General features: G+C 42.6%; 1 protein-coding gene across 4 annotated transcripts in view; it reads left to right on the forward strand.

Annotated features, from left to right (window-relative positions):
* The window catches only part of LOC147018449 (monocarboxylate transporter 2-like), a 122,824-nt gene that overhangs the window by 69,173 nt on the left and 30,671 nt on the right, over nt 1-22,980 (forward strand). For all 4 annotated transcript variants that reach the window (XM_085898092.1, XM_085898095.1, XM_085898096.1 and 1 more), the window contains one exon: nt 13,890-14,033. In XM_085898092.1, coding sequence (XP_085754218.1) covers nt 13,890-14,033 — 144 coding nt within the window. The remainder of the gene's footprint in view (nt 1-13,889; nt 14,034-22,980) is intronic.

Raw genomic sequence — 22,980 nt, forward strand, 5'->3', positions numbered from 1 at the left:
TTTCCTTTGGTTTGCCCTGTCTAAAGTACCAGAGGATTGGAGAGTAGCAAATGTAACACCCTTATTAGTTGCGTCTCGCATAGCGAACGCTGCTCAAAGAGAGCTCGGCGTTGTTGTTGTTGTTGTTGTTCTTCTTCTTCTTCTTCTTGTTCTTGTTCTTGTTCTTGTTCTTGTTCTTGTTCTTGTTCTTGTTCTTGTTCTTGTTCTTCTTCTTGTTCCTGTTCCTGTTCTTCTTCTTCTTCTTGTTCCTGTTCTTCTTCTTCTTGTTCCTGTTCTTCTTCTTCCTGTTCCTGTTCTTCTTCTTCTTCTTGTTCCTGTTCTTCTTCTTCTTGTTCCTGTTCTTCTTCTTCTTGTTCCTGTTCTTTTTCTTCTTGTTCCTGTTCTTCTTCTTCTTGTTCCTGTTCTTCTTCTTCTTGTTCCTGTTCTTCTTCTTCTTGTTCCTGTTCTTCTTCTTCTTGTTCCTGTTCTTCTTCTTCTTGTTCCTGTTCTTATTCTTCTTGTTCCTGTTCTTCTTCTTCTTGTTCCTGTTCTTCTTCTTCTTCTTCCTTTTCTTGTTTTTCTTCTTGTTCCTGTTCTTCTTCTTCTTCTTGTTCCTGTTCTTCTTCTTCTTCTTGTTCCTGTTCTTCTTCTTCTTGTTCCTGTTCTTCTTCTTCTTCTTGTTCCTGTTCTTCTTCTTCTTCTTGTTCCTGTTCTTCTTCTTCTTCTTGTTCCTGTTCTTCTTCTTCTTCTTGTTCCTGTTCTTCTTCTTCTTGTTCCTGTTCTTCTTCTTCTTCTTGTTCCTGTTCTTCTTCTTCTTCTTGTTCCTGTTCTTCTTCTTCTTGTTCCTGTTCTTCTTCTTGTTCCTGGTCTTCTTCTTGTTCCTGTTCTTCTTCTTGTTCCTCTTCTTCTTCTTGTTCCTCTTCTTCTTCTTGTTCCTCTTCTTCTTCTTGTTCCTCTTCTTCTTCTTGTTCCTCTTCTTCTTCTTGTTCCTCTTCTTCTTCTTGTTCCTCTTCTTCTTCTTGTTCCTCTTCTTCTTCTTGTTCCTCTTCTTCTTCTTGTTCCTCTTCTTCTTCTTGTTCCTCTTCTTCTTCTTGTTCCTGTTCTTCTTGTAAAGACAAAAGCTTAATCTCTGGGACTTGGCTCTTGTATATACAAGATCCGGATCTCCTTAAACACTGAGCACCTGTACACATCCTCACATTGAGGGTGCCTTTTGAGAGCGTCTATCATGAACTTTTAAATATATTCGGACATTTGCTTTAAAGTTTCGAAAAGTTCACGTTACTATTTAAAGATTATTCCATTTATCGTATTGTAATTTCGTAAATACACGATATATCGTAAATACGTAAATAAATGATGATGCGTTTCGCTATTGGCTTAATCAAGGCACGTGACGAAATATCGGAAGTTGTTGTTGTTGTTGTTGTTTTAAAATATTTTATTTTTTTATTTTTTATCCAACAAAACCTTTAGGACGCTGCTCTTGGACACATTTGTCCTTGTTTAAGAAAGGATCCAGAGAATAATTGGGAAACCTATGGACCTGTTAGTTAGACATCAGTTGTGGGGAAGTTGTTGGAGACATTAAGGACCAGATGAAGAACCATTTAAACAAATGCAAACTAATTAAAGGTTGTCAGCGTGGGTTTACCAAAGGTCGGTCTTGTATAACAAATATTTTAGAGTTCTATGAAGCAGTTTCTGATTGAGTGGATGAGGGAAAGGCAGTGGACATAGTATATCTAGATTTAAAAGGGCATTTGATAAGGTACCACATCGGAGGTTGTGAGCCAAGGTGAGGGCTTGTGGAGTTTCTTGTCAGGTATCCAATTAGATTGCAAACTAGCTTAGTGGTCGGAAGCAGAGTGGCTGTGAGTGGGAGGATGTAAGTCGTTGGGTTCCTCAGGGATCAGTACTAGTTCCATGATTATTCATTGTTTACATCAATGATTTGAATAGTGGAGTGAAGAGTAGGCTTTCTAAATTTGCAGATGTCGCAAAGCTTGGAGGTAGGATAGATAGCAGAGGGGGTGGTGATCACATTCAGGAAAGTATTGATACTTGCATAGATTGGGCAAAAGATTGGCAGATGGAATTTAACCTGAGCAAGTGGGAGGTGTTGGGGATGGGAAAGAGTAATGAAAATAGAGATTACAGGGTGCAAGGGGTAATTTTGGAGCATGTCACACAGGAGAAGCAAATAGGGTTTGAGGTTGTATTTGGAGAGGGATAAATTTTAAATCAAAAGAGGTGGTGTTAACATTGAACATAAATTTAGTGAGGGCCACATCTGGAATATTGTGTGCAGTTTTGGTCACCACAGTTCAGGAAGGACATAGATGCCAGAGAGAGGGTTCATCGCATGGCTGTGAGATTGATTCTGTGCCTAGCTAGACTTAGCTATGAGGAGAGGCTGAAGGAGACAGGAGTTTATACACTAGAAAGGTGGTTACAAGGGGATATAATATAGATGTTTAAGATAATGAAGGGTATAGATAAAATAAGTGCAGAAGAATTATTCAGCAGAGTCGACAGTGTTAGGACCAGGGGCCATAGCCTGAGAGTAAAGAAGAAGAGTTAAGAGGGTAGTAAGGCAGGGGACTTTTACTCAGAGTAGTTAATGCATGGAAGGGTCTCCCTGGAAAGTTAGTGGCAGCAGAAGCAGTGGATAAGTTTAAATTGGAATTAGATAGATACCTGGAAGTATTAGAGATCGAGGGGTAGAGGGATGTTTGTCGGGGCCTGTTAGGTAGATTGAACATGGAGGGTGGGTGATTGTGTGCATGTGTACGGAGTGTACGGGGGTCTTGTCAAGGGGTGGTGTTTTAGGCTGTATTTGTAGGGGGATACGTTATATATCAATCCATCCAGGATTGTGGTTGATGTGTGTTTCATACCCATGAACCGCCTTCGCCCATTACTCCCCCCCCCTTAGCCTCCCCACACCACCCAGAAAAAAACTACAAAAAAAAAGATTTTGCATTTTCTTTTTTTTTCTATAAATTGATCTGGTGTTGATATGGTGCAGGCACAATGGGCCGAATGGCCTCCTTCTGTGTCTTAAATTCCTTTTGTATCCTTGTGTAATTAACACTGTGAGATGGCTCTTCCATGAGTCGCAGACAGAACATGTGTTGTGGCAGTGACGTAACTGCGTTCATCTCAGGTTGGAGAATGACATTAATTACATTTTTATATTGTACTAGACGACCCATGAACTCGTTGGGTTCCCGTTGTGACAGCGGTTGATGGAAAAAAAAAAATTATTTCAAGAAAAAAAAAGATAGCTCCAGCAAACTATACCGCTGAGGTTGTTTGCACAGATCAAATTTTCCCAGAGGACTTGACTGACTCGGGAATTGATTTTTTAAATCATTTTTTCATTGCCCGATTTGAACGAAACTTGATACTGCACACCACAGGAGAATGGTGAGGAAGGTGGCCCTAAAATTTTTGCGCTATCGTGTTCCATTTTGGCTGTATTTCGAGAACATACATACATACATACATACATACATACATACATGCAAGATGAGAGTTTTAGTAATATATAGAAGATATATATATATATATATATATATATATATATATATATATATATATATATATATATATATATATATATATTTTAAATTAATATTGACCTCTCTCATGCTCCTCCAGCCAAAGTACCTGCATAAAGTAACTCAAGAAGATTTACACAAGGTAAGTGCTAAACGCTGTTTCGAACCCTTGCCAAAGTTCCTCAACAACTATGAAGGCGTTCACACACAGTACACGCACGACAATCCCAATGATATACACCCCTTCAGCTGCCGGACCGGTTTCATCACTTATTGGCGAATCATCAGCGATGGCGTAGACAGCAATGCATACCAATGAGGCTCTCAAACATGTACCATGTGCAAATGTCAAAAGCAGTCAAAATATAAATAAAAGACCCACCCACATCTCACCTGTGAATGGAGAGAACAGCCAATCAGCTCTCACGCAATTGACTACACCCAGGTGGCTGGGATTACATAAATGCTTGACTCCTCCCATGCTCCTCCAGCCAAAGTAGCTGCATAAAGCAACCCAAGAAGACTTACGCAAGGTAAGTGCAAAAATTTATACAATGATCAGTCCTAAAAAAAATGCACTTGTGCAAGGTAAGTGCTAAACATGATCCCAGGTTGCTACGATTATATAAATTTTAGCACTTACCGTGCGTAAGTCTTCTTGGGTTGCTTTATGCAGATACTTTGGCGAGAGGAGCATGGGAGGCATCAATCATTTCTATAATCTGAGCCACATGGGTGTCGTCGATTAGGTGAGAGCTGATTGGCTATTCCCTTCATTCGCAGGTGAGAGATGTGGGTGGGTCTTCATATATATATATATATATATATATATATATATATATATATATATATATATATATATATATATATATATATATATATATATATATATATTGTTATGGTTCTAGGAACTGTATGCATACAAAGTTGGCCCGAAGTCAGTTATTCCGTGAAGTATACAGTATGTGTAGATAGAACCCCTCCTTGTGTGTCGTGGGAAGACACTGGGGTGTGTTGTGATGTTTTTTAGTTAGATTAATAAATCATTATATCCCATCCACGACGACCCCACGGTACCTTCTGCCTGCTCGCACCTTCATCTCGCTTGCGACTCTCGCATGGGCTGAACAAGCACGTGTTCACCTACTCGCCTAACCGGCGACTCGCCTTCCGTGGCAGAATCTTTGTGTAGTCCCTTTTTTGGCGAGTCTGGACACGCAGAGTGGGCGGGCTTCCCGGTGTGGCCAAAACCCGGCCCAGAAAGGGCGGCCCCATGGAAGCCCCGTCCAATCAGGGCGAACAGTGATGTCATCTTCACCAAGGCCCTCCCCACTGAGGTAGATCTATAAATTATGACACCATTCGTTCAGAGTAGTCTGGTGAGCTGGAAAGTAAGTAGTCTGGTGAGCTGGAAAGTGAGTAGTCTTGAGCGGAGCGTTGGACTGAGACAGTTCCTCGGCTGGTAGCAAAAGAAGGGAGGAAGGTCGTGGAGTGGTTGCACTCTTTGGGGGTTGTTCGTTTTGAGTGTGAGAGAGCTGGGAAGACCTCGACCCGACCTTGACCGGGTCTCTCGTAGGGTCCTGTCTGCAGCCCTGATCCCCACCTTGGACTCCGCTCTACTCGACCCGGGCTCCTTTGCAGAAACAGTCTCCACGCGCGCGGCCGTGGACCGAGCTGCACGACCATTGACAGGTGCCGCACCACGGAGCATCCCTTCCATCCAACGTTCAGGTACCCGAAAGAACTGCGATCTCGGCTCACCTCCCTCTCTGTCTGCAAAAGGTCCTTGGCCATACATGTGGGTTTATGTTTGTCTGAGTGTGTGGCGCCATCTTGAAGTAGAATTGCATGTGTTTTTGTTTGATCATTGTAAATCTTGCCTGTTTTATTCTCGCGACAAGTCTGCTCTGTGTCTCCCTTGTAAGTTGCTGTAATATTGTCGTACTACATCTTTCTCTCATCTTCCCCTACATAACATTCCCAATAAACCTGTTTCCTGTGCCACATATTTTTCCTCGCTTTATTGTAAATAAATTATTGTAGAAATGTTCCCAGTTCGTTTTTGTCTTTTCCATCATTGGTCCAGCATGGTTCGTATCTGAGTTTTAGCCGGGTCTTTATTCCTGATATTCTGTTCATGCGAGCCGCTACGTCCTTGGTAGTTCTGCTCGGCTGCATCCGATCTGGAAAGGTGGTTGGTAGTTGGTAGAGTGATCTGGATCGGGCAAGGCGTACCGAGAGCGTGGTTCCCCAGTAGACGACACTGCGTGGTTAATTAGGTAAATTGGTTCGAGACAAAAAGACCTTGCGCTACGCGGTGGAGGTATTGGCGTCCACGGTTGGTTAAGCGACCCGCCGCCTCACGGAATTATCTGTGAGCGACGGCCTACAATTCCAGGAGTCTGGTGGGAGACGACGTAACTTCCCCCACCGAGTGGTCGTTCTCGCCACCGGTCCCCGGCCCGCAAAAAAAAAAAACACAAAAAAAACAACATATACAGTATATGTATATACATACACATACACCAAGAAAAGGCAATGTGTGTGTCAGTGTGTGTGTTTCCTCCATAACTCCAAAACTATAAAACCGAGCAGCCTGAAACTTTGCAATCATACTAAGATCACTTCAAGGAAGTGCAGTCGTGAAAATTGGGTGTTTCGGTTAATTAAAACACCCCTTTTGAAGATGATTAACGGCCTTATTAAATTATATCCTTTATCAGGCGATCCTCGGCCACTTCGCTGTCTGGGGTCTTTAGGCCTTTCCTGGGTAACCTCGCTGGGGTCTGCAGCCGCCATGTTTTTTGGCCTTCTCAGCCATGCTTTGACTTGGAACAAGCCGCAATGATTTCTGCATGATAAAGTTTGTTTTTGGTTTTTTCCACTTTTCTCAGTCATTTTCAAATTGCTGGGTATATTGCAATGCTTATAAACGCCTGGAGATGCCAGCGTTCGTGGCTTTATTTCATTTGCATATATGAATAACTGAGAGAATCTCTTAAACTATCCAGAATTGCAAAATGTAAGCTGCAGATTTGAAAGTATCAACAGCTCCGACTCCAAAAAAAAAGTGTTGATTTGTCCAATTCAGACATTGCACGGACATTTCCGGGTGCATAGTTCTCTCGACAGCAATTGGTATTCGCTTGCCAAGCCAGGCGTTCCGTTGGAGTGCTTAAGCCACCCACCGAGCTGCACAGTAGAGTTCGTGTCCTGATCGGGATGTGCAGTCGATAGAGTAGGTAGAGGTAGAGGTACGTATACAGCACACATGGATTTGGTACATATGGGTAGATTTGGATCTGTATGGACTCTCCGTGGGTGTTTGGACATGCCTTGCCTGTTATTGGTGCCGTGGTGGAAAAACTTCATCCCATATCTTATGGAGGTTCTTTCATGTTTTCCTTTGTCCTCCCACCTGTTTCTAAAGCATTTGGTTATCAGCTAAAATATATTTGATAGCGCTCCATTTCTAAGCCGTTTGTCATATTAACGTATTTTCTAAATTACCGAGCCAATTTTTTTCCCACCCATCACTCTCAGCTGTTTATAAAGATTAATGTTTGTGAACATCTCCCTGAAACGTCAATATAAATGTAATCTTGTTTTTCAGTGAAAGCTACTCAAGGTTTCTGGGTTGTATACAGTACGTACAGTAGTTGGTAATCACACTGACTCCAACCTGCCGATTCCTGAAAAATTGACGATATCGGGTGTTTAACTGATTATCGGGGATAAAGACCCGGCTAAACTTAGATCAGAACCACGCTGCACCAATGAAGGAAAAGACAAAAATGAACTGGGACATTTCTACAATAATTTATTTACACTGAGTGAGGAATTTCATGTGGTGCGGGAACAGGTTTATTGGTGTGTTATGCAGGGACAGAAGAGAGATGTGCGACAATTTTACAGAAACTTACAAAAGAGGACACAGAGCAGACTTGTCGCGAGAATAATACAGGCAAGGATTACAATGATCAAAAACTTATACAATTCTACTTAAAGGACAGGCGCCACACACTCAGACGCATACTGAGACAAAATAAACCCAGTTGAATGGCAAAGGACTTTTGCAGCCAGGGAGGGAGGGTGCTGAGGTCACAGTTCTTTAGGTACCTGAACGTTCCGAGAGAATGGATGCTCCATGGTGCGGCACCCAACAGAGGTCGTGCAGCTCAGCCCACAGCCGCACTTGTGGAGACCGTGTCTGCGAAGGAGTCCGGGCGGAGAGCGCGGAGTCCAAGGTAGAACAGGGCAGCAGACAGGACCCAACGAGAGACCCGGTCAAGGTCGGGTGTACTCGGACCAGCACAACAGACGGGCCGCCAAGGCGAGACGTGGGCAGGCACTCCGTGATCACGACCTTCCTTCTTCAACCAACAACCAAGGGACTAACTCAACTAACGACCTTCCTTCCTTCTTTCCCACCAGCCAACGGACCCACCGAACTCTCTCACCACCAACCAACGAACGAACGAACGAACTTTCAAATCCAACCAGCGAACCTCTTCCTCCCCCAACCAACAACTAACTCTCCGACTGTCTCACTCTACCCTGAGGATGGTGTCGTAATTTATAGATCCCCAGGGTCGAGGAGGTGCCTTGGCAAAGCTGACATCACCGTCCGCCCTGATTCGACAGGGCCTTTATGGCCCTGAAGGAGGCCTGAAGCCCTTTCTGGGCGGGATTTCGGCCAGGCCGGGAAAGCCCGCCCACTCCACGTGTGTTTGAGGAAGATAGACAGTGGTACAACTAAGATTGAATTGGAACATTTGGGGAAGCTGAAAAGGAACTGCGTATGTGAAGATTCTGCCTCGGGAAAACGAAGCTCCGGAGACGCAGGTGGACAGTGGTATGTTGTTGCCAGCGAACCGAAGGCTGCAAGCGCTATGGTACCGTGGATCGTAATGGAGGGGATATAAAGATTTATTAACCTAACTAAAAAAAACATCGCAACGCACCCCTTTTGCTTTCCCACTACACACAAGAAAGGGATCTATCTGTATATATACTTTATGGCATAACTAACTTCGGGCCAACTGTATGTTTGTATGCATATGGTTCCTAAAACCGAAACACTACCCCTCTCCCTTTTGCTAGACTCGACCCGAGTCGTTAGCATCCGTGTGGCATGCAGGTGTAGGTTTCCCCTCATACATTTTACCTATGGATCCCTGAGTGCGACATTTTGAATGCATGTCCCAAAAATAAATAACCTAGTCCGTTGCGTAACTAAACTAAGAGACTCATTCGGACGACTTAACTATATTGCCGGCACTAAACAAACAACAGGTGGGTTAGGACTATACACATTTCTAATAGTTACAGGACCCATGGCCCAGGACCTGTGACTTGAGGAGAGAACAATAAGGTCAACATTTGGGGAGGAGTGCAACAGCAGGCAACCGATGAACAGGCAACTTCAGGGCCCTCAATGGTCCTTCGTTTGTTGGTGATTTTATTTTTTTTTTTTAATTTTGGTCCTGGCTGCCTGAGGCAACTCACCCTAACACGGCAGGCCACACGCCGTTTCACAGGCCATTTGAACTGGCCTTTATGCAACAAGGAGATCTCCGGGCTTCCCAATGCAGTCCCCGGTCCCTTTGAACTGGCCTTTATGGAACAAGGAGATATCCGGGCTGCTCAGTGCAGTCCCCGGTCCATTTGAACTGGCCTTTATACAACAAGAAGATATCCAGGCTGCTCAGTGCAGTCCCCGGTAACACGACTACCTGCAGGGCAATCCTTGCAAACACTTTCAGAGATGGTCCTGGAGCACATGGTAAGGTTGGGTGACATGGTAATGCAAACAAAGGCATGGGCAGGTATGGCAAATGGAGTCAAGGCAAAGGCAGAAAAAGCAAGGCATGGCAAATGGAGACTAGGTAAGGTGCAACAGGTTGGTACATGAAGCTGGCCAGCCTCGGAGTGGTCTCGTGAGGTTGTGGAGGAAGTGTGGTGGCGTTGGCCGGTCCGAAGACGGGCTCGGTCCTACCCTACAGTGTCCCCCGAACCTATCGCCTATGCCTGTCCTTGTCCATACCCACCCCCATTAGCTTGTAACAAAAAAATAACGAAATTTAGACTTTGTTTTTATTATATATATATATATATATATATATATATATATATATATATATATATATATATATATTTTTTTTTTTAATGACGTGTGTCCCCAACCCCTTTATTGTCCTTGTTCGGCTAACCTGTCAAAACTGTCTACTCCCAATCCCTAAAGGCCCAGTCATACCTTGACGTTTTAGCCAGCTTATGCCGATTTTTGCAAAAAATTTGTGTAAAACGCTGGTACATGTCGAATACGTTATGGGTACGTTTTGTATATGTTAAGACCATGCTGAAAAACACTGCCATAAGTGGTAGTACGCTGGCTTGAAACGTTGAACTTTTGGGTTTTCCTCAAATTTTTTCATGCTTGAAATTTTACGACGTATGCCGGCGTATGACTCGCACGTTCCACTATGCTGGCCATAAGTTGTAGGCACGTTATGCGATCGTTGACACACGTTTAAACACGTTACTTGTAAGTTACTCATAAGTCGAAACGCGTGGAGGTAATGTTTAGCGTACCCAAAACTTATTTCTAACCTATGAGTGACGTTTTGTAAGCACGCTACACGAACGTTGTTCACACTTTGCAACACGTTACTTGAAAGTACTACTACTACGAACATCGACATCACTAAATTCTCTCGAACTACTACTACTACTACTACTAATAACATCGACATCATTAAATTCTCCCGAACTACGACTACTGCTACTACTACTACCACCACCACCACTACTACCACTACTACTACTAACATAGACATCACTAAATTCTCTCGAACGACTACTACGACTACCAACATCGACATCACTAAATTCTCTCGAACTACTACTACTGCTACTACTACTACTACCATCGACATCACTAAATTCTTTCGAACTACTACGACTACCAACATCGACATCACTAAATTCTCGCGAACTACTAATACTGCTACTAGTACTAGTACTACTACTACTACTACTACTACTACTACTACTACTACTACTAACATAGACATCACTAAATTCTCTCGAACTACTACTAATAACATCGACATCACTAAATTCTCTCGAACTACTACTACTACTACTACTACTACTACTACTACTACTACTGCTGCTACTGCCAGTGACATTGACATCTACTCAACATGGAGTCAGGAACACTGACGGGTTCCTCTTGTGAAGCCCATTTCTATATACCAATTCCCCTAAACGCTGCCAATATGCCATTATACGGTAGCTGTAAGTTAGAAACATGTTCAGTAAGTTCTGTGGTCGTCCGGAAGACAAGACATAGGTTCAAGCACGCTACTCATAGATTCAAACTACGCTACTAATATGTTCAAAGCACGTTACCCGTAGGTTAAAAATTAAGTTTCGGGTATGCTAAACATTACCTCGACGTGTTTCGACTTATGAGTAACTTTCAAGTAACGTGTGGCCGACGCGTGTAAACGATTGCGGAGCGTGCCGAGAACTTATGCCAGCGTATGCGGAACTTGTGAGCCATACGTCGAGTACGTCGTAAAATTTTCACCATGCTTGAAATTTCACGACGTACTAGACGCACCACGTAATAGGCCAGCGTACTTCATTGTTTTTCATCGTGCTGCTAACGTATACACAACTTACCCATACCGTATTCGACGTGTCCCAGCGTTTTAGACACATTTTTCATAGGTCGGCATACGCTGGCTAAATCGTCAAGGTGTGACTGCGATGTTGACACTTCGAATTTTCAGGCGGTTATGATTTAAATCGGCGAGCGGCAGGTTTTTAACAGAGAACGCCACGAGTTCGTCGGCGATACGTGCAGCGCACTATGACTAAGTTAAACTATCGTTGCGCATAGGTTGTGAACGCCGACAACAGGCTAAGCATTCGTTGGTACAAGTTATCTTTAACACAATGAAACGTTCTGTGCCCGTTACTAATACGTTATGCATACGACCAACACGTTATGAATACGACCAAAACTTAAAAAAAACCTCAAAACTTCAGCGTATGCCAACGTTTTACGTGCGTTATTATACGTTACCATTCCTGGCTAATACATCAAGGTGTGACTGGCCTTAAGATCCCTTTGGAAAGGATTAAGGAAGAGACAAGTGAATCTGTCTCGAGGCCCAATGTAGCCTCAGAATAACTCCCACAGTTTTCAGAAATTTCCCAAGGACTTAATGGCAAAACGAACTTCGGGCCAACTGTATGTTTGTATGCATACAGTTTCGAGAACCGTAACTATATATATATATATATTAATATATATATATATATATATATATATATATATATATATATATATATATATATATATATATATATATATATATATATATATATATATTGCATATACATACACGTGTGTGTGTGCTCCATAACTCCAAAACCATGAAACCTATCAGACTGAAACTTTGCATGCTTACTAAGAAAACTCCAAGGAAGTGCATGACTGAAAATTGTGTGTTTGGATTAATTAAAACAATCCTTTTGAAGATAATTAACGGCATTATTTAATTATATCCTTTATCAGGCGCATCCTTGGTCACCGCTTTCTATGGGGTCGTGAGGCGTATCCTGGGTAACTTCGCTGGGGTCTGAAGCCACCATGTTTTTGGCCTGCTCAACCATGCCTTGAATTGGAACAGGCCACAACAATTTCTTGACGATAAAGTTTTTTTTTCCACCTTCCTGAATCATATTATTGAATGCCTGTTCATCATAGATAAGAATGGCTGTATACATCACTTTTGCAAGTGCTATAGTTTTCAAATTATGAGCTTGAGGAAATTTCATGCATTATATAATACGAATTTCCACGATGTACTCTCACGGACGATTTAAACTATATCATCAAAATATTATTTCGGTTTTGAGGATCGGATATCGTCCGGATAAGTGTTGAAATCTGTTGTGAAATCTGATAATTTAAAGAAATAACGAGTCTCATAACTCAGCCGATATACCTATTTACTTTAAGCAAGCAAGGCTATGTACCTCCTCCCCCATACATACACAAGAAAATGTGAAATTTCCAAAGCATTAAACTTATCTTTACTCTGCCTGTCGTCTCTGGTTGATTCTGCCTGTCATCCTGAGGTCGGCAAAAAAAAGTACCAGCTTGCTCGTATCCTGTGTCGGAGTGGTGACCTGTCCAGGATTGTGCCCAATAGCCCAGGAGACTGCTTAGGCAGTACCAACATTCTGCACAGAGTATGGTCCCAATGGATGGTGGGGTTGGGATTGTAGGATCCTGAATTCAAATCCCGCTCGGCCGTTAAATTAATACAAGGTGGAGTTGACTCAGCCTGTCATCCTTCCGAGGTCGGCAGAATGAGGAGCAGCTTGCTGGGATGTCCCGGTGTGTTTCCTTGGTTTAGAATAGGTACACCGTATCTCTGTGTCTCGTTAGAGGCGACTAAAGAGTTGGTGTCAGGAAGGGAATCCGGCCATAAAAAAGCATTGCCTCAAAAAGGGAACCATAATAGAAGATTGTCATGGGACCCGCAAGGCTAACCCTGCTCCAGCAGGGAAAAATGTCCTTTAAATGTTTGTGTGTGTGTGTGTGTGTGTGTGTGTGTGTGTGTGTGTGTGTGTGTGTGTGTGTGTGTGTGTGTGTGTGTGTGTGTGTGTGTGTGTGTGTGTGTGTGTGTGTGTGTGTGTGTGTGTGTGTGTGTGTGTGTGTGTGTGTGTGTGTGTGTATATATGTGTGGTGGTTTGGATTGTTGTTGACTGGTTCTTCTTTTGATACCAATAAAGAACCATAAGAAGAAGGACACTGGATTTGTATGGGAATAACCACTTGTTCAAAACACCTATTTTTTTTTATTACACTGGCCTAATAAACACCAGGGTGGGGAGTTAGTTCACTTGGAATCTGATTTTATAACTTCTATGCAAAAAGAAAGATCAAACGTTAAAACTATCCCATCCAGGAAGCAACATGTTCAACTGGCAAAACTCAGTGAGGACTTGTGCAAACACGGTTTGGTGCGGAAAAAACGCTGAACAAAGGCATCCTGGACAAACTGTCATGCGGAGCATTTTCCGCTGAACAAAGGTTGGATTGATTGTCTGTAACAATCGATGTAGGTTTTTAACATGGACGTTTTAATATTCAATCAAACCATGTTCAACCTGTTCATGTTCTGCTCATCTCTCCAGATCATTATTGACCTTGTACTGAAAATTATTGACTTGTACTGACCAAACCCAATAAACATCACACTACTTGTGCATGTACATAATGGTGGAATGTTTGACATCTTTATTTGTGTTTTACAGGTATAATCAGCAGTGTGCTTGTGAATACCTATGGCAGCAGACCCGTGGTTATCATTGGGGGAGTGTTGGCCAGTAGTGGTATGTTCTTGGCATCCTTCTGCACCAGCATCGTGCAGCTTTACTTCTGTGTCGGAGTAATTGGAGGTGATTGTTTTTCAAGTTTATTCACATTATCTGAGTACCCAGCCTGTTTTTCAACAACACTTTCTAAGTCAATGTGAATCCAAGTTTGTACAGATGTTGACATTTGTTCCCAAGTCCAGAACGATCTGTAAAACTTCATGAAGATTGATCATTGTTTTATATTTATTTTGCTTCTTCGATAAGGAGAATGAATGAGGAGGAGAATTATCCACTTTTCAACTACTTGGTTAAACCCAAAAAGGAACATTTTGTTGTAAACCTTTTTCATGTACATTTTATTTTTTCCTTAAAGGAGCGAGAAGAATGAGTTTCCCCCCGATTCAGAATTTATTCCTTTTGGAAAGGAATCGGTCCATGGATGTTTTTCTCACCATAATCTCTGTTGAGCATTCTTTTATATTTTAAAAATTTATTTTCATTGATAGAAAAACAACCAACAAAGCTAAACATGTGTACTTTGGCTCCAAGATCAAAGTACACTAAACAAATCTTCGTACACATGCACCTCGACCTTGAGGCCAAAGCTTATGGTCATATTAAATACATCCTAGCGCACAAGCACAAAATGCATGATTCAACCAGAAATGTGTTTTATTCAGGGACTACTGGTCATCACTCTGTTGAGAGGTCCCTTTTTAATGGGAAAAAAGTTTTTTAAAAATCAGCTGTACCAAAGCACTGCACTTCCACCTGAAGACCAAGAGATATGGTCAAGCTAAGCTAATATGCATACACCTTGGCTCGGAGGCAAAGGTTGGTGGCCATTATTAAAACGTATACATCCCACCACACGGGCAGAATGCATGGTCATAATAACTAACTTACACCATTTGGGAACCATTGTGTTGAGTAGATTCCCCACAAGAGTTGAGTTGGCAGGTCGTTTCATAAGAGTACGTACAATTAGCACCTCTGAACTGAAATGGTGATCATGAACCTCTGCCACATCTGCACTTGCTGCAACGGTTCTGGCCAACAGGGGTGCCTGGCCACACATCCACTCCTGTTTAAATTATTTATTTTTTATATATCCGAGCATATCTTGATTCTTTAATCATGCACCTGTTTATAATTTCACTTCCAATCACAGTAAATGTTTGGGTTCTTCAGCCTTTCGATAAAGGTTGCACACCCAAAATGTCAGCTGTTTACTTTCTGTTCTTATGGTGGATTTTTTGACCCTGATTCTTTCTCTTTTTAACATATTTCACTGATGCAGGCTATCTTTTTAATAATAATTATGTGTTCTTCTGTGACTCTTTCAATATGTCTGAACATAAATGTCTCCTTCATTGTTTGAGAAGATGCTTGAATAACAATCTTGATCATATTTCTTCCATTATTCATACTTGTGCATTTCAACTCAGAAACGCCATTGTCTCCCAGTCAAGGTTTTTTTTTTCAGCCGCATTACTTTTCTGTCGACCTGTCTCCGTGAAAATTGATTCCTAAGGGTTTTGTGATTTCCACTAATTTGAATATTCACAATTTGAGATGCAATGTCGTACTACACAACTATCATCAATGCTCATGTCGATTGATGCAAGTCACAAAGGAATCTTATCGCCGAAGTGCCTCATTTCATCATCAATACATTATGAAACATCGAGCGCATTTGCAGAATTTGTGCTTGGAGCATCACCACCTTTTCATGATCTGCAGATTCATTCAGCGTCAATCCCAGGGGGAGGAGAGGGTTACGGGGGGGGGGGACGGGGGGGGACATGTCCCTCCCACTTTTTTTTTTTACCAGGGGGGACAGAGTATATTCTGACACATTTCGAGTCCCATGCCTATTTGAAAAAGGCAAAAAATCAAGCAATAGCTGTTGGTACGCAGCAATAAGCCTTCGTTGCTATTCTTGTCATTATACCATGCAGCCCCACACTGTCGATATACCTCATGTACTGTACGGTGCATATAGGGGGCGACGGTAGTGTACATCATGTACACTACCGTCGCCCCCTATATGCACCGTCTCTTCTACACACGGCGCTGGCTGGCTGCTCACACCCACTGACGGCAGCTCTGTCGCTCACACTCATACACTGTACACAGCTGAAAACGAAACTAGGAATTTCCAGTAGGTACCTACGTTGAGCATATGCGTTCGTCTCGGCGATGTGTCACAACTTGCGTCGCTACAGAACGGGGCACAGGTCATTAGACGCCTAACATGGAGAAGAAAAATACCAAGATCCTGGACTTTTTCCATCCTTCAAAAGAGGTGAAGGCGAAAGACCCTACTGACGAGGTTTGGACGGATCCCCCCTTGCCTCCCGCCATTGAGGCGTCTGATTCAGTAGTTGGTGCAGCTGTTTCCATGAGTGATAATGATGAGTGTCCTGAACTACTCATGCCACATCAACCAGATCCGGATTCGATCCCAACTCAGACTCTGGCTAACCGAATGCTGAAATTTCAAGCGAAATGGTTCAAAGACTTCCCATGGCTTCATTTCGACGAGCGATTCGGTGAGGTTTTGTGCTATACATGCGTGAGTACAAGTAGGAAGAAGCTGTTTGGTGCTTGCTCAAGGAGCTTCGAAGACACGTTCATTGGGAGTGGTTTCTGCAACTGGAAGAAGGCCTTAGAGAAATTCTGCGCTCACCAGAAAAGCAAGCCGCACGCTATCGCCCTGGAGATAATCAATGCCCTCAAACAGACAGACGTGCGCGCACAGATAGAAATTCAGATCAAAGACTATCAAATCCTCGCTCAGAAAGCTCTTGTAAAGATTATCACTTCCTTGAGATACCTGGCAGAAGAAGGTTGTGCGATTAGAGGTAAAGATGCCTCTGAGGGAAACTTCAAGAAGTTACCGAGCCTACGGTCTGAAGATGATGCAAACCTGGCCAACTGGTTGAAATGAACAACAAATTACACAGGCGTTGAAATTCAAAATGAGATATTGTCAATAATGAGTCACGCTGTGTTGAGAAATATGCCAAGACATCAAAGTCCAGTTCACGGTGATAGTGGATGGAATGCAAGATATCCGTGGCATAGAGCAAGAGCGATATGCATCAGATATGTGCGATCGGACCTCGACGTTAAGGAGGATCTCATTGGCTTGTACGAAATAAACGCTACCATGGGAGTTGCTATTGCTACGATGTTAAACGACACGCTACTGAGACTACAGCTGCCGATTGCAAATCTCCGTGGACAAACGTACGATGGAGCCAGTAATATGTCAGGATCATACCTTGGATGCCAAGTTGAAGTGAAGAAGGTTCAGCCACTTGCGAAGTACGTCCACTGTGGCACGCACATCACTCACCGGATCACTTCCAAGGCGATGGCGAGTGCGAACTTCATTCCAGATGCTCTAGACTGTGTGCAGGAACTTGGCAAACTGTATTCGCAATCTGGAAAGTTCAAACACCTGCACCTCAATTTGCACTCTAATGACCCCATCTCCGTCTCACCGACCGGACTGAAACCAATTTGCCCTACATGGTGGCTCACTCGTTGGAATGATGTTTGCGCAGTCATCCAGAACTTCGGGTCCATTTTGGATGCACTCGAGAAGGCCTCCACGGAGTTCGGCTCGAACACTGGCTGTTGCGCAAGCGGCATTCGAGGAAACCTTGTGACTGGGAAGGTTTTGCTCAGTCTGCATGCATCGCTACCGCTCCTACAGTGCATGGAAGGGTTTAACAGAGCCCTGCAAGCACCAGTGCAGACTGTAGCGGGTATGCTACAGTTGGGCAAGAGTGTGAAAGAGCAGATACAGCACCTTCACAGCAATGAGGCCTTCCATGTCACATTCGTCCACATGGAGAAACAGATGGAAGAACACGGCATTGACCATTTCGCTCTTCATAGGAAGAGGAGAGCTCCTTGTAGACTGGATACTGAGGCGGCCACCCCACGAGCTTTCAACGGCTGAAGACGCGTATAGAGCAGAATACTTTGCGGCGCTCGATTCAGCTACGTCGAACATGACTACGTACTTCACCTCTACAGACTTGCAATGGTACGGCGGCCTCGCAAAGATGTTACTCTCTGGAGAGTATGACCCTGACACCTTTACCATTTATCCAGAATTGTCAGAGAGTCTGAAAGAAGAATTGCTCTTCTTCAAGAAGCAGTACACTGGTTCCTGTATTCAGGATTACCAAGCCATCTTCCAAAAGATGGTACCGGAGGTGCGCCAATTGATCCCGCAGGTTGAACGGTTGCTTCGATTGCTCATGATCTCCCCAGCAAGCTCCTGCTCTGCTGAGCGCTCCTTCAGTGCACTCAGGCATCTGAAAACCTGGCTGAGAAGTACGATGAGTCAACAAAGGCTGAACCATCTCATCGTTTGCCACGTCCACAGTGATCGGTTGGCAGCACTGGATCCCCACGAGTTGGCAAATACGTTCGTTTCCAATGTTCCGAACCGTCACACTCTATTTGAATAAATACAGTACAGTATATGTACCTGTATGTGTACATGTATTAATACACTGTGTTAATATACCTTATCTGGAACTGAAAAAAAACGTTGCAGTCCATTGTTCATGTCGCCTAATCGATTCGTGGGGAGCAGTTGTCGTGGTGATCTATTTCCTGGGCACACCTTGGGAGAAGGGTCCAGTTACCTGTCCCCCCCCCCCGCACATTTTGGCTTGGATCGATACCCTTGGGACCAAACTCTGTACAGAGCGTCGGTGCTGCTGAAGCTGTCTCCTGGGCTATTGGGCACAATCCTGGACGGGTTGCCACTGCGATGCAGGATACCAGCAGGCTGGCACCAATTTTTGCCAACCTCAGAAGGATGACAGGTTGAGTCAATCCCACCTGGTATTAATTCAATGCAAGAGCAGGATTTGAACTGAGGACCCCAGGATCCCAAGCTCGCCACCCTAACCATTACGCCAACACCAGGCATTATTCACGATTGTAATTGTGAATATTATCATGTGCTTATTTTAAACAAGAAAAAGAGACTTCACGATTTCAGACCCCACCATCAGTACATATGTGCAACAATGGAGAACATTAACCTGGTTGTTACCATACCCTTGAACTTACCACTTGCATAAGATATTCGATCAATATTGAAACGAGGACTGTCCTTCATTCAAACTTCTGAAAGAATCGACAAATTTGAAATCTGGGAGGATTTTAAAAAATTGGTCAGACAGATGCGGCTATTGGCTCATTTCTCTCTAAAAGGCGATTCCTGTTGCCTTTCACATTACAAGGACAAGAGAGACTCAACTCAGGATCCATTTGAAGGACTGAAATCATGCCATTCTTCCTTGTCACCTCCAGAAGGCAAGCACCCTGCTGTTGATGTTTTTATCTTAAAATACCGGAACGATGTTGATATAATATACTCAAATTGGATATCCATGTTAAACGTAACATCTCTAAGCGGAAATGTGAGACCATTCTAGTTCTTCATTAAAACATGGAGTATGTGATAAAACCAGTTGACAAAGGTGGTGCAGTTATTGTATGGAGATGTGATTTGTATGAAGAGGAAGCAATGCACCAGCTTTCGATGGGAAGTTATGTATTCTAATGGAATTAGATCCCACTTTGGAGCAGAATATCCCCAATATGGTGAAAGATTCCATAATTGAAGGAGATTTACCTTTTAATGCTGCCAATCTTATTCAGAATAACCCTTGGTGTAAATTTTTTTTATTTGCATCCTAAGACCCATAAACCCAATACACCAGGTCAGCCTATTGTATCTACCTTCAATTTATCCATGTAACTTATTCGCAAATACCTCTGGAATTTTGGCAAAATTTGTTACTTTATCAACATACTTGTGTGAAGGATACTACCAATGAAATTCATCTTTTTAATAATTTTCACTTTCAGAAAGGTGAAAATGGACATTTTCTTTTCACCATGGATATTTCTTCTCTGTACACCAATATCCCTATAAATGAGGGATTGACAGCTCTGCAATATTTTTTGGAGCATAGTCCTTGTGACACCGAGACCTAGTGTCACCACCATCTTAAAGGCGCTGTCACACCTTGACGATTTAGCCAGCAATGGCAACGTATAAAAATGTATGTAAAACGTAGGCGTACGCTGAAATTTTGATGGTTTTTTAAAAAAGTTTTGATCGTATTCATAACGTGTTGGTCGTATGCATAACATATTAGTAACGGGCACAACGTTTTGTTGTCTTATAGATAACGTATACCAACGAATGCTTAGCCTGTTGTTGGCGTTCACAACCTTTGCCCAATGATAGTTTAACTTCGGCATAGCGCGCTGCACGTATCGCCGACGAACTCGTGGCGTAGCCTGTTAAAAACCTGCCGCACGCAGATTTAAATCATAACCACCTAAAAATTGAAAGTGTCAACCACGCAGTCACACCTTGACGATTTAGCCAGCGTATGCTGACCTATGAAAAATTTGCCGAACCAAAGTGGCACACGTCGAATACGTTACGGGTAAGTTGTGTATACGTTAAGAGCACGCTGAAAAACGATGAAGTATGCTGTCATATTTCGTGGTACGTCTCGTACGTCGTGAAATTTCAAGCATGCTGAAAATTTTACGACGTACTCGCCGTATGGCTCACACGTTCCGCTACGCTGGGAATAAGTTGTAGGCACGATATGCGATCGTTGACACACGTCGACACAAGTTCCTTGTAAGTTACTCATAAGTGGAAACACGCCGAGGTAATGTTTAGCATACCCGAAACTTTTATTTTCTCCGTCAAGGCACATTTTCTTTTTTTCTCCTTTGTTCCGTGAAGGCAGGTGACGAAATATCTGAAGTTGTTATTTTTGTTGTTGTGTTTTTTTTTTTTTTATCAGTCTATCACGAATTTTAAAATATATTCGGACATTTGTTTTTAAGTTTCGATGTCGATGTGACAATATCCTCAAACAGAAAATATTCACAGAGGAGGAACTAAGAATAAGACATGAGCAAACTGAAGAGGCAATCGGATGTGACGTAACAGCATGTGATGAAATATCGGAAGTTATTGTTGTTACCTTTGCATTCTGCGAAAGGTTATGTTTTGGTCGCTGTGTATTTATTTATTTGTGAATATGTGTGTTTGTTTGTTATTCGCATAACTCAGAAAGTATTAAACCGAATTGCATGAAAATTGGTGGGATGATTAGTGATTATCCAAGGACGATTTGATTAGATTTTGGGAGCGATAGGGTCAAAGGTCAAGGTCAAGGTCATGAAAAGGTCAAAAACAAACTTTTGAGCATAAATTCCTTCATAAGACAGCTATCGACATGCAACCACCGCCATATTGTTCCATGACGAAATACCTTTCGGGTACGTGGTGTCAGATTTGACGTGACCTCATCAGAAGTGCGTCAAAATGACGTCACAAGATGACGTAAATTTTCAATTTTCGATCTCATCAGTTTTGATCAAACCGTTTTGTAGGACTTACCTTAAGGACGTCACACACCAAATTTGATGTCGTTCAGACTGACCGTTATGACGTCATTGACGTTTGAACATAACGTTTTTCAATTGTGGCTAAAATGTCCAGATATTTTATATTCAAATATCTATGTAATTTGTAAAGGAAATGTCCTAAATCCAGGCATTATGATCAGTACCAAAATATCTGCTTATTTCTGAACAGGTTTTGCAAATTAACTGTATGGTCAAGGTCAAGGTCACACTCAAGGTCAAAATATACTTGTAGGCATAACTTCAGATCTAATAGAGCTGTTGACATGAAACCAACGTTAAAATGTTCCGTGAAATAAGAGCTTTCAGGATGGTAGTCCACGATTGGTAGTGACGTCATTGGAAGTGCGTCAAAATGACGTCACAAGATGACGTCATTTTTAAACTTTCGATTTTTTTTCAGTGTTTATCATTCCATTTTGTTGGACTGCCCTCAATGACGTCTAACACCAAATTTGATGTCCATCGGACTGATGGTTGTGACGTCATGGACGTTTTTAAATGACGTTTTTCAAATGTGCCCGGAAAATAGTAGCGGCGGCGAAGGTATGCGCTCTACCGAGGGCCTGTTCTAGTTGTTTATTTATTATTATTTATTCAACCATGATCCTCAGAAATTATAACGCACGCGGGAGGGACAGGGCGCAATGGCGGACTAATGGAGGCACAGATGGATGCACTGGGGGGTTTATGCTCAAACTCCACGACAAATACACAGACGCATAAACTTAAAATAGATGTGGGATTTAATGAAAATAGACAAATATTTACAAGGGACAATAATTCAGAATGTAATAATAATATCATGAAGTAAATAAATCCTAAAGTTGAGGCGACTCTACACATAGACTTAAATACAGACAAGGGGAAAACAAAATAAAAGAAAATCTTTCCTTTATTTTAGCACTTAGCTTGATCCAGAGATGGTCTTTGTGGAACTTGGAATCGAGGAACTTCATCCTGCACGTGGAGACGCACCCCAAATATGGTGCCAAGCCGCTCTTTCGCAGCAGGAATGTTCGTCAGGCAATTCGTGATTGATATTCAACACCAAGACTCAGAGACCCAGTGCAGCTGCTTTGTGTGTCAATCGTCCTCACTGGCCTGCTGTTTGACATACATGAGGCACCAGGGTCCGTCTCTCACGTCTCGCTTGGAAATGCAAAAATGTAGGAATAGGTCACAGGGAGCAATCACATGCTGGGGGAATTTATCCTTAATCCCGATCTAATTAACACCCCCCCCCCACCCCGTGTGGTGATACCGAACAATTAAGCTCAGTCTTGCTGCTTAATTACATCGGGATGTCTCTTACACATCCACGGACCACACAACTCTAATCAATCCTAACTTTCTGATGAAATTCTTCCATCTTCACCCACAACAATACATTATTTTCGTTTTGTATTTTTGGTTAATTTTCTAAAATTTGTAGAATTTGTTTTTCAGTTGGAAGTTATGGGTTATGATGTGTAAATAATGGTGGGAAAAGGCTGATTTAATGCAATTTAATTCCTGGCTATAAGGC

The sequence above is a fragment of the Eptatretus burgeri genome, chromosome 10, assembly GCF_056783735.1.
Source record: "Eptatretus burgeri isolate ZD-2024b chromosome 10, Ebu_testis_v1, whole genome shotgun sequence".
NCBI classification, from domain to species: domain Eukaryota; kingdom Metazoa; phylum Chordata; class Myxini; order Myxiniformes; family Myxinidae; genus Eptatretus; species Eptatretus burgeri.